Here is a 12,443-nt window from a genome sequence, read left to right as displayed (position 1 = left end):
GAAGCCCTAGGTTCGATTCCTCAGTACTACATAAACAGAAAAGGCCAGAATTGGTGCTGTGGCTCAAGTGGTAGAGTGCTAGCCTTGAGCAAAAGAAGCTCAGGTACAGTGCCAGGTCCTGAGTTCAAGCCCCAGGACTGGCAGAGAGGGAGGGGGGGAAGGAAGGGAGGGGGGGGAAGGAAGGGGGGGGAAGGAAGGGAGGGGGGGGAAAGGAAGGAAGGGAGGGAGGGAGGGAGGGAGGAAGGGAGGGAGGGAGGGAGGGAGGGAGGGAGGGAGGGAGGGAGGGAGGGAGGATTAACTTACTGTCAGTACTGAGAAGAGATTTGGACATGTGGGCAACTGGTTTCCAGGAGCCAATGGGCTGTATATCAGTATTGGAATCTATTTGGTGGTTGGTTTTTAACCTGAACTCAGTGCATTTTTTAAAATAGTTAAAAATACAAGCAGAACACTTGAACATATAGAAGGGAGACTATCCCTAGTGTAGTGTTTTGAGTAACCACTTGAGTGATAGTCCATCAGATCAGCTAGCTGTTCCACTATGGGAACAGGAGAGATGGTGATGAACAAACCACCATCTGCTGCATGGTCACAGTAGAGCCCCTAAGATTCACCTGTCTTTGGACCATCTGCATTCCATAGCATTGTGCTTGCACTCATGCTCACATGGTCACTTATCAGGGCATAGCTTCATCCTTGATGGGCCTGTGGCCTAAAAGCAGCCTGTGTTCCCAGTTCATGTGCCTGTTCCAAGTGCTGGCAGGAGGCCTGGGTCTAACTAGCAGGAATCTGTGCAAGCTGGGAGGGTTGGTCCATTCCAGACCCAGTCCCAGAGCACCTCCAGCTCCATGTGTGAAGTAGCTTCCTCCCTCAGCCTGCAAGGATCCTATTTACCATGGAAAAAGATGACCTCTACTTTTTTCTTTTGTATTTTGATAAACACTGAAGAAGCTGGAGCTACTAAATTTATCTTGAGAAAATCTCAGAACTGGTTTATTTTGTGTCAGGGAACCTCTTACTGCGTTCAATACACAATTAGTAATAATAATAATAATAGTAAAGCAACACAAAAAGGATAGCTCAAGTGGTAAAATACCTGCCTAGAAAGCATAAGGTCCCAGAGTTCAAACATCAGGAGGCTTAGTACAGTGGCCCACTTCTGTAGTTCTAGCTACTTGGGAAGCAGAGATTGGAAAGATTATAGTTCTAAAAGTGAGTGAGACCTCATGTCATTTGAACAAACAAGTATTACATGATGGTACACACCTATAATTTCAGCTACGAGAGAAATAGGCTAGGGGATCATGGTCTGAGGGCAGACTGGATTAAAAATGTGAGACTTTATCTGAAAAAAAAAATAGCTAAAAATAATCAAAGGGCTGGGGATGTGGCTAGACAAGTAAAAGGCTGTGTTCTCTCAGCATTGCCCCTTCCCCCAAATCAGGTAATCTAGAACAGTAATAAAATACCAGAGAACTATTTGTCATAGCAAGAAAAATTAAAAACTTGAACCAGAATGTAAATTAAAGCAATGTGGTTTTTTTCACTGAAAATATCCTATTTTAAAGAAATATGTACACACACACACACACACACACACACACACACACACACGGCAGCTAAACTAGAATGGTTAGTGACATAGGAATTGAGATCCTGATTCAAGCTCAGTTCCCTCTTACAGCTGGGCAACAAATGGCTGGCAGACAGATCACTTGTTCAGGCAACTGCATATTATACAGGGCTATGTTAGAATAAAGGGTTATAATCTACCTTTTTTTCATGTACTGTATCACTTGAGCCATACTGTCAGCCCTTTTTGCTTTAGATTATTTCTTCAGATAGGGCTTCACTACCCACTCCCCCACCCCCCGCCACCCCGAGTAACAGTTTTGACTGAGCTCCTCCTATCTATAGCCTCCCACATAGCTGAGAAAACAAATGTATGCAGCCACATCTGGCTTTATTGTTTGAAGTGGATCTTGTAAATTTTTGCCCAGGCTGACCTCAAACTATAATCTTCTGGATCCTTACCTCCTGAATAGCTGAACACAGCTGACCCAGAACCCATCTTTTAGCATTTCCTCTCCCTGCAACCATATTTCCTCTTTTTAAAAAGTGATATACCTCAGGCTGGGAATGTGGCTTAGTGGTAGATACTTGCCTAGCATGCATGAGGCCAAGTTCGATTCCTCAGTACCACAGTTATTTATTTATTTGCCAATCCTGGGGCTTGAACTCAAGGCCTAGCACTGTCCCTGGCTTCTTTTTGCTCAAGGTTAGCACTCTACCACTTGAGCCACAGCACCACTTCTGGCCTTTTCTATTTATTTGGTGCTGAGGAATTGAACCCAGGGCTTCATGTATGCTAGGCAAGCACTCTACCACTAGGCCACATTCCCAGCCCCCTAAGTACCACATAATGAGAAAAAGCTGGAAGCATTGTGGCTCAGGTGGCTGAGTGCTAGTCTTGAGCAAAAGAAGCTCAAGGACAGTGCCCAGGTCTTGAGTTCAAGCCCCAGGACTGGCCAAAAAAAAAAGATACCTTCAAATCCCTCAAGTGTGAACAAATGCAGCAGTGATACGTACTGGATGCTACAATGAAAATGAACTATACAACTTGTGGGTGGGATGAGAAGGAAAAACTGGAAGAGAGCAAGGAAGGGGTAACACTGTCCCAAAAGAAATGTGTTCATTACCTGACTTATGTAACTGCAACCACTCTGTACATCACCTTTATAATAACAATAAAAAAATTAAACTACACCTTCAATACTTAAATTATTCATTTAATTCCAGTGTTGATGCTCTAAAATCTTCCCTCTTTAGTAACTAATGTTCTCTATTGTATAGAGAACATGTTTTTCCCCCGTTTTCACTTAAACTACATAAGAAAAATAAGGCCTATGTGAGCATATAAAATAATGCTTATTGAAATTAATTACAGGAAATGGAAACAAAAGGATTTTTTTCTTTGTTGCTATTTTTGTTTTCTTTTCCTTTTGTCTTGTTTCTCCATTTATTTGTCTTTGGGAGGGTAAATGGGGGCACAAAAATAATGGGACAAAGGGTGAACAAATGCAACAGTAATACTCAATAGACATTATGTTGAAAATGAACTATACAATTTGTGGATGGGTACGAGAGGGAAACTCTAGGAGAGAGTGAGGGAAAAGGAAACACTGTTCAAAAAGGAATGTACTCCTTATCTGACATATATAACTGTAACCTCTCTATATATCACCTTTATAATAACAATAAAAAAATGCATGAGGATAAAAAGGCCCTATAAATGATATGCCAGAATTTCTATAAGTAAAATTTGGGAAGAAACTAATCCTTCCCTATTCAGAGAATTGAAGTGAGTATTTGAGTCTCTATCTTATTCCCAAGAAGTTATTATAATGATTTATTTCCTATAGTGTGGGTAGAGCAAAGAATAGAATAGTGCCACATCAAGATCAACTTGGGGCAGAGGAAGAGAGTATAAAAATGGGGATTTATCCTGTTCTCCCTCCATCCTCTTGGTTTTCTCTTGAAGATATTTCCAGAGAGAAGTAGTGAGGCTTTAGGAGCTATATAGTAGACAAGAAAAACCTTCAAGCAATATCTCTGTGGGTACTCCCAGACATACTTTAAAAGAAATGCATATCTGTTGTGAACTACTTACATACCAACATCATTGCATAAGAAGAGACTTAGCTGAAAGCTGGTTCTTTAAATCCCTTTCCCAATTGCCTGCCATTAGCACAGACTACAACAGAGATTAATATAAAAAATACTTTAATCTGCTCACTACTATCTAATTCCTAAACACCTCATTTCCAGCAACTTCATTAAACATTCTAAGAATTGCTTACCATTTTTGCTTCCCTTCAAAATCAAAGAAGCTTGGTTTAGGAGTATTGCAATTTCCAACTTTGACCTAAATGAAGTGAACAGAAAAAAATAAAGAACCTTATTATTCCAGTAATTATCTAAAAATATTTTCTTTTCAGATTATGCATACTTAGTAATTATAAGTTTCATCTATGCAGAATAACAAAATGACTTTTTGCAAAAGCAAACAAACCAAGTCTTAAATACAGGCAGTTTTAGCTTATGGAAAAAACAATTGTTATTTAAATTATAATATTCAATGTACATATGTGAAAATGGAACCAGGTAACTTGAGGGCTCTGTGAGGTTGGGAGAGATAGGAAAGAATGATGGAAGGGGTAACACTGACCAAGATACATTGTCCTCATAAACTGATGTGCAGAATTGAAACCCTTTTGTACTAAAGATAAAAATATTTAAAAAATATTATCTAAAAAATAATATGCTACAGAAAAAGTACGGGTGATAGTTAATTTCTAAAATAGACTAACTATAAGACAAATTATAAACATAGATGATAGTCTTTATTGTCTTCAAAATAATGAAGGTAGGTGTGTGGGGGGGGGTAGTTTAATTGCAGTAAGTCTCACAGGTTTTCCTGCCTGAGCTGGCTTCAAAACACAATCCTTAGATCTCAGCCTCCTGAGTAGCTAGAATTATAGGCATGAGCCACTGGCGCCAGTTAATATAGAAGATCTTTTAAACATGCAATTACTAATCTTTAAAGTTCAGTTTTTCAAAGCTGATACACTGTTTCTTCATGTTGGCAGTAGTAGCATTTTAGTTCTCTCAGATTCTGGGATAAAGTATACTATTTTAAAAGTTCCTTGCTATGAAACTCATCAACATAAATTTAGATGACAAAAAGCAAGAAAAAAAATTCAAGGATTCGCAACAATACAAATTCTACCTGTTCCACAATAATCTTCTCTGATCTGTGGTCAATACCTCAAATTATATTTTTGGTAAGTACAGTTATTTTCATTGTGGCTACACATAAATGCAGCTTAAGGTAATGCAGAATTCACTGAATTCTCTAATTGCCACTTCCAGAAGAAAGATCCTTTTTTTACGAACTATTAATAGCACTTATTCTGTATGTCTCTTGTCACATCTTCTACCTTACTTTAGAATGTCTTATCTATTAGAGATCAGAGCCTCAAAGAAACTGTTCTTAACTCACCCACAGCACCTATCTACTTCTCAGGAACCTTCCCATTACTCTTGCCTACTTGAACTTTGCTAAAATCAAACTGATGCTTTCATCTAATCATCTGATCTACTTTTACCTTAGAGGTTTTCAGTTGTGTTTTGTTCATATTATTATACTCACCTCAAATGCCTTCTCTTCTTCCCTCAGCTTGTCAAAATACTATACCTCTGTCTAGACTCAATCTAAGTCATGATCTAGGAACACTTTGTCTACAATGATTTCCTCCACCTCTGACTATATTTTAAAAAATCACTTCCTGAGCAATTAATTTCATGGTCCTTCGGTTGTTATTAAAATGTTACTTCTTTAGGAGCAGTCTTGTTATAATGGAGGGAAGAAAAGCTGAGAGAAAAGGCACTATGTTTCTTCAACCACCACTAGAAAAGCTCCACATGTTATCTCAAATAAGGCACACAATAATCCTGTGAGGTATGTCATTACAAGGTCATTTTATAAATGAGGATAATGAGGATAAAGATGCCCAAGAGGTGTCACAGTTCATACATTAATAGGCCCTAAATTAACAATCAAAATTTGATCCTAGGCCTGTTTGATTCAGATCTAATTCTAATATTCTTTCTAAGCCTAATAGTCCTCCACTATATCATTCTGCTTTTCAAGCTATTCAGAAGCTAGGCTTCAGTTCTGACATCTGTGAAATCAGATGAACTACTAGATGGTTAGAAATATAATGAGACATACTGTACAAAATAAGATATTATAAAAATAGCAGTTGTTGTTTTGGTCCAGACACCAGCCAGTAGTAGAAACAAATGTCAGAATCTGTTCTCTATTTCTCCTCAAGTAATAGTCCAAAGTAGGTGCATGGTCATCCAACTCAACAGTACATGAGGATACACAATTTCTGTCCAGGTTCTCAGGATTCAATGTGTGTGAAAGCCATGAAACATCTTCTTTAAGGGATTCATCCTCCCATTTTTCTTTGCCCTGGCTAGACTATGAATATGGTGATAAGACTCTCTAGCCCTGAAAAAGAAATCTGAAACAATTCTCAAAGTTTTGGGGCCTATCCTCCCTTTATACACTTAGAAATTAAGCACCCCAAAGTTTCTGCATATGTAGATCATATCTATCAATCCATTATTAAATATATATAGATATGTCAATATATACTAAATATACATATTAAAGTTGAGAAGAGGTATTTTAAACTATGTACTAATTCACTTGAAAATAGCAACAAAGATATTATTGTGAACATAAATAACTATGTTTTATGAAAGATATTCTTCTCTAGCATTGAGAATTAAGCCCAGGATCCCAATCACTCCCCTAGTACTTTGCTTTTAGTTTCTCAGACAGGATTTTGCTAACTTTGCCTGGGCCAGTCTACAGCTACAATTCTCCCAACTCTCCTTTCCAAACAGATAGGATTGCAGATACGTACCATCACATCTGGGTCCATTGACCACATATTCTAAACTGAAAAAAATTCAGTGAGAAACTTGGCACTATTTCATACTTTGTAAATCTCTTTAATGTCTGACCCATCTGTATTGTCATACTTAACTTGTGCATCCAGTCTATTACTGTATGTTGCTTTGGTTGATGTACTTGAAGAAATTTGGCTTCACACAACCATGTTAAAAGAGCAGAGCAGAGAGGGGAAAAAATAGCTGGAGGTATAGCCAGGAGTACAGTGGTTTTAGGTCAGCCTGGCTTAAAAAGAGAGAGAGAGAGAGGGGAAGGAAGAAAGATGTTAGCAAAATCCTCTCTTAAAAAACAAGACAGACATCGTGGCACTTGCTTATAATGCCAACTACTCAAAAGATGGAGATGAGCGGCAGAGGTAGAAAGATTATGGTCTGAGGCCCACCCTTCAAGCAAAGCAGTGAACCCTTATGGGGGGTAGGGTGTATGAAAGTAAAAAAAGCTGATGACATGGTTCAAGTGGTTCAGAACCTTTCTAGAAAACTTGAGGCTTGAGTTCAATCCACAGTACTTCCAGAGAAAAAGAAACGGGAGAGAGAATATAAACTACTTTTATAGTATTAATTGGAGATATTCTTCCTTGCTACTATACTAAAACTCAACAAATGGTAGTTTTTTAGATTAGTGGCTATAAGTTGGGGTGAAGTCATTCTGTGAGGGCTGGCATTCCAGTGGCCAAGGTTCTGCCTGGGTGTCTGTGTCTCAAGGTTGCCCTGACCACCTGGCCTGGCCACTAATGTTAACCTGCCTCCTGTTCACAATGCAGCCACACATCTTGCAGGCTCCCTTCCTATAAATACCCCTCTTTAACTTAATGGCAGTTGCTGCTCTCTGTCTGAATGGAGTCAGCCTGCCAGTCTTGCTGGCATTAAACCTTTTCTCCCCTCTAGATGGAAGAGTAGGGTGTGCTTTATCCAGTGGAGATATCTAGCAGTGCAATGTGGAACAGTAACTAACATCAATGAATTTTCGTACTGTTACATACTCTGAATGGATCTGTTACAGATGATTTGCAACATTACCTCATGAAATATTTAGAAAACACAATTCAGAGTTACACATTTTCCAAATGTTGACATATTTCATTATACATTTACCATGTTTGCACCATTACTGTCATTACGTATCTTTTTTTTTTTTTTTTTTTTTTTTTGTCCAGTCCTGGGCCTTAAACTCAGGGCCTGAGCACTGTCCCTGGCTTCTTTTTGCTCAAGGCTAGCACTCTACCACTTGACCCACAGTGCCACTTCTGGCCATTTTCTACATATGTGGTGCTGGGGAAACGATCCAGGGCTTCAAGTATATGAGGTGAGCACTCTTGCCACTAGGCCATATTCCCAGACCCCATAATGTTATTTTTTATTTTTATTTATTTATTTTGCCAGTCTTGGGCCTTGGACTCAGGCCCTTCATTACGTATCTTATTTTAAAAAAATTTTTAAGTACTGAGAAGCTGAAAAAAAATCTCATGGTATCAGATACAAGGCTCAAATGTTTACAGTTGATTTACTTTATTAAGAAACAAGTTCACTTCTTCCCTTTCTCAAGAAATTACCTGCCAAATACTCAAATCTAAACATATACAGTATTTATAAGTTGTTCTGTTGAGTAAAAATTGTCCATGGAAAAAGAAGATTGGTGAGTTTGCCATTCAGAAATTATCTAAGTGCTTTCCCTCAAAATAGTCACAATGTCAGTATGTAGCAGGAATGTCTGGCAGTATTTCTCCTCCATGTTCCAAGTTAAAATGCCTTGTACTCAGTAATATTTAATAAAAATCATTTTTGTCGCTTCAACATATTTTAAGTGAAATTGGCATTAGAAATTTTTATTCTGAGTATGCAATAGTTAAAAACAATATATGAACTACTCATACTTTGATTCATGCTAAAGCATGAGTAATTTTGCCACTAAAACAGACAAGGAAAAACACTGTCTTAGTAATGTTATGAAAATACTTTTGGGGGGCTGGGAATATGGCCTAGAGGTAGAGTTCTTGCCTCGTATACATGAAACCCTGGATTCGATTCCTCAGCACCACATATATAGAAAAACCCAGAAATAGTGCTGTGGCTCAAGTGGTAGAGTGCTAGCCTTGAGTAAAAAGAAGCCAGGGACAGTGCTCAGGCCCTGAGTTCAAGCCCCAGGACTGGTAAAAAACAAACAAACAAAAAATAACTTTTGACTTATGGATCCCTTAGAAGACTCAGGGATTCACAGGGGTCCATGGACTACCACTTGAAAACTGTTGCCTTAGGGGATAGTTTGCTACAAGACAAAAAGTATAGGTGCCTAGATGATCTTAGAGTAGATCCCTGAGGATAGGGCAGCAGTGCCACCCTATAAGCTCTACATCATCTCCCAGGCCAGATCATTGTGTGAGATGACAATAAAGGTTTAAAAGACAACTCTGAATCCTAACACAGAAGCTTCCTAAGTTTAAAGTCGTTCTGCTAGAAAACTGTGAAAACAAAAGTGAAGATTTGGGGAGACATGAATCATTAGACCATGAATCATAAACAATGAAACAGAGGTATAGACTTCTTTAAAAGACCATCTAGGGGCTGGGAATATGGCCTAGTGGCAAGAGTGCTTGCCTTGTATACGTGAAGCCCTAGGTTCAATTCCTCAGCACCACATACACAGAAAAGGCCAGAAGTGGCACTGTGGCTCAAGTTGGCAGGGTGTTAGCCTTGAGCAAAAAGAAGCCAGGGATAGTGCTCAGGCCCTGAGTTTAGCCCCAGAGTCAGACAAATAGGTAGGGAGATAGGTAGATTTAGATTTTAAAAAGTCAAGAGTCCTTGAAACAAAGTATTTCAACGAAGGTTACCAAAGTGTCAGAAAATCAAGTGTGCTGAGTTAAATTAGGAGGATATACAGAATATCTTCAGTTGTGGTAGTGGTAAAGACCTCTTATACAATAAACACACAATAGGAATTTCAATTTTTCATTGCTGCACTGTTTACACAAGTGTCAGTTATCTTCTGCTTGGCAAGTGGAAGAATACACAGAAAAAGCAAAAAACTGTTAACTGGCTTAATACTATTTGAAATGTCACTTTAAAAGATGATTTTGAAGGCATATGTTTGTCTAGACTAGAAGAGCTATGATCCTAGATACTGATCATCTTCCTGCCAAGAAAGTTTAAATTTTATGAGAAAATTTAGTCTATTACACAGGCATTATTTGGACTTTCAACTTCATTATTTTACCAAAATAAACTTTAGGGGCTGACAGCTTGTGATAGAGTACCTGCCTAGTGAGTTCAAATTATTACTGCCAAAAATAAAGTTACAAATAAACAAGGAGAGATTTATGGAAAACTGTGGCCCTAAGCAAGCATACTATTATCTAATTTGAATTTTAGCTTAGATATAACCTCTACACACTGTTAAATCCTCCTATAGACTCTCTAAGATGAAGTAAATATACTTTAGACAGATGGTTGCTGACAGGTGACTGTAGTTCACTTATGACTTGGAAACAGATGCTTAATAACGGTGACACTAATAATAAAGATATGCTCAAACAAAGAAAATAATGTTCTCTAGGGAATTTGGGGAAAATCCATTTTACTCTGCCCAGAGAATCATCTGTCAGACATTCTAAGATCCTGGCAAAATAATTAAATATTTTTAAATATTGAAAAACTTCCTTTTGTTATTAGAATATATTAAGTGACCAAAAGAAACTTGGCATCCAGAACTTTTGCAAGAAAACTAATTCCAAGGTCAATTTGAGGACAATTTTCATTGACCATTATAATTTATATCACTGTACATGCATATTTAAATCTATATTCCTCAATTACCTTACAAGCCTCCCAAGAGCAAGTGTCATCCACAATGTTTTTCCTTCATGAACTCTCTGTACAAAGCACTCAAATGTTTAGCAAAGATGCTGATCAATATTTGCTGATTCGGATAAAGCATTTTTCCTTCTTGTATCTAACTAATGACCCCTAGAATGATAAATGTGGTTTATGTAGGTAACAAAAAGCATACATTTCCATACTTCCAGGTAAAGTTCAAAGCCTCAGACAGTCAGAAGTACAGTCCCGCTCTGACTCGTATGTGATTCTAGGCAAGTTGCTTACTCTGGTTTTATTGTTTTTATAAAACAAAAAGGGCCTGGGAATATGGCCTAGTGGTAGAGTGCTTGCCTCGCATACACGAAGCCCTGGGTTTGATTCCTCATCACCACATATATAGAAAAAGCCAGAAGTGGTGCTGTGGCTCGAGTGGTAGAGTGCTAGCCTTGAAAAAAAAGAAGCCAGGGACAGTGCTCAGGCTCTGAGTCCAAGCCTGACTGGCCAAAAAAAAAAAAAAAAAAAAAAAAACGTGCAGGAAGATGAGGCAGAATCAATTGAGTTCAGAATTTTACACCAGACTAGACAATATAGAGAGCCATCTTTTTTGGGGGCGGGGGGGAGTAAGGATTATTTCATCTGGAGTTTTACTAGTTCTAATTCTTTTGTGTGCATGTTTCAAAAAGAACACTTCGAGTATTTTCTGGGGTATAACAAGAAAAACTTTGATGATACGTAACAGAAAAATATCCAGCCATAAATAGATAAACATATCCAGCCATAAATCAAGGATCTCTTATTACAATCGCATTATTTTCTTAGATCTTAAACTACCTTGATTACCATGTATACTTCCATAGGACCCTTTGACAAGAGTAAATACCCTATCAATCTTACCTCAGCATCCTCATTTTGTAAAAGCTTCTGAGTTGGGTAAAGTGCACACTCTGAGTAAGTCAGAGAAGACACAGGAAAAACTGTCATTCAATGTCTAGCTAAATAGATGCCACTTTTGGACAGGAAGACACATCTTTTCCAGGTCCAGAACGATGCTAAATGGTCAGGAGACAGTCAACAACAACACACACACACACATACACACACACATACACACTTCACTGCCCCAAGTCATTGACCGTGCACGTCTGCTTACAGTGAAGGAGAGGCCAATGTCTCTGGCGCGCATGCACACACACACACCCTCCCCACGTTACCTGCTTGTACCTGGCATACAGGTACAACAGCTGCTCCCGGCTGGCCACCTGAATGAGGCCTTGGAGGTGCGCGGCCGCCTTCTCAAACAGCTCCGCCAGGCTCCGGGACGGGTCGCCCTCGGGGCTCTGGAGACACTCCATATCCCCAGAGTCGTCCCCGGAGCTCAGCTCTCCGCCACTGTCGACCGTGGAGGCCCCGGCGGGCAGGAACGGTGAGGCCATGTCTCTGGGCTCGGTCCGCCACCGGTCCCTCACAGCCCGCTCGGTCTTGAGATCGAGTGGTAACAGGCTCGCGGGCCCGGCCAGCTCGAGGGGGACCCCAGCCCACTCGCTACGCGTCCCCTCACGGAACTCGGCCGCCTCGCTCCGCTCGCCGCCGCGGCCTCCCCAGAGGTCCCCGTTTCTCCTCAGGCTCTCGCTCTGAACTGGGCAAGGCGTCGCGAAGCGATGCGGTCGGGAGGCATGCGACGAGCGCCGGCCTGCTGCGGCCCGAGCCGGAGGGGTGAGAGCGGGGCGGCGCGCACACGCCGGGGCACGCGCACGCGCACGCGCTCCCGCTCGCGCCGCGCGACTCCACTGCGCCTGCTCCGCTCAGGCAGGGGGCGGTGCGGGCGGCGCTGGTGTGGAACGCCCTCCCTCGCCCAGCGGTGCCTCGCGGGATATCGTCGGGGACCCCCGTGCTTTGGAGAACTACCCTGAGTCGTTGGGCTGTCCGTTAGTCGTTTGGTTGAGATTAGTTATCACAAACTCTGGAGCCCGGTATCGGCATAGGCTATCACAGGGGGTGGGGGGGTGGGAGTGGGGAGGGGGTGGGAGGAAGGCGCTCACCGCTCGGTTGTGCAGCCTTAGGGACCGAGTCGCGGGAAACAGAGTTGA

At 40.6% G+C, this 12,443-nt stretch overlaps 1 protein-coding gene across 2 annotated transcripts in view; it reads right to left on the bottom strand.

Moving 5' to 3' along the window:
- Positions 1 to 12,001, bottom strand: part of Acbd6 (acyl-CoA binding domain containing 6) — a 155,969-nt gene extending 143,968 nt beyond the window's left edge. For both annotated transcript variants that reach the window (XM_048356489.1, XM_048356490.1), the window contains exons 1-2: positions 11,568 to 12,001; positions 3,861 to 3,925 (exon numbers count right to left, since the gene is read on the bottom strand). In XM_048356489.1, coding sequence (XP_048212446.1) covers positions 3,861 to 3,925; positions 11,568 to 11,789 — 287 coding nt within the window. In that variant the 5' untranslated portion in view covers positions 11,790 to 12,001. The remainder of the gene's footprint in view (positions 1 to 3,860; positions 3,926 to 11,567) is intronic.
- Between the last annotated feature and the right edge of the window lie 442 nt (positions 12,002 to 12,443).

Source organism: Perognathus longimembris, chromosome 11 (genome assembly GCF_023159225.1).
Source record: "Perognathus longimembris pacificus isolate PPM17 chromosome 11, ASM2315922v1, whole genome shotgun sequence".
NCBI lineage: Eukaryota > Metazoa > Chordata > Mammalia > Rodentia > Heteromyidae > Perognathus > Perognathus longimembris.
Note: the sequence above shows the minus strand (reverse complement) of the source record. Positions and strands in the feature narration are given on the sequence as shown.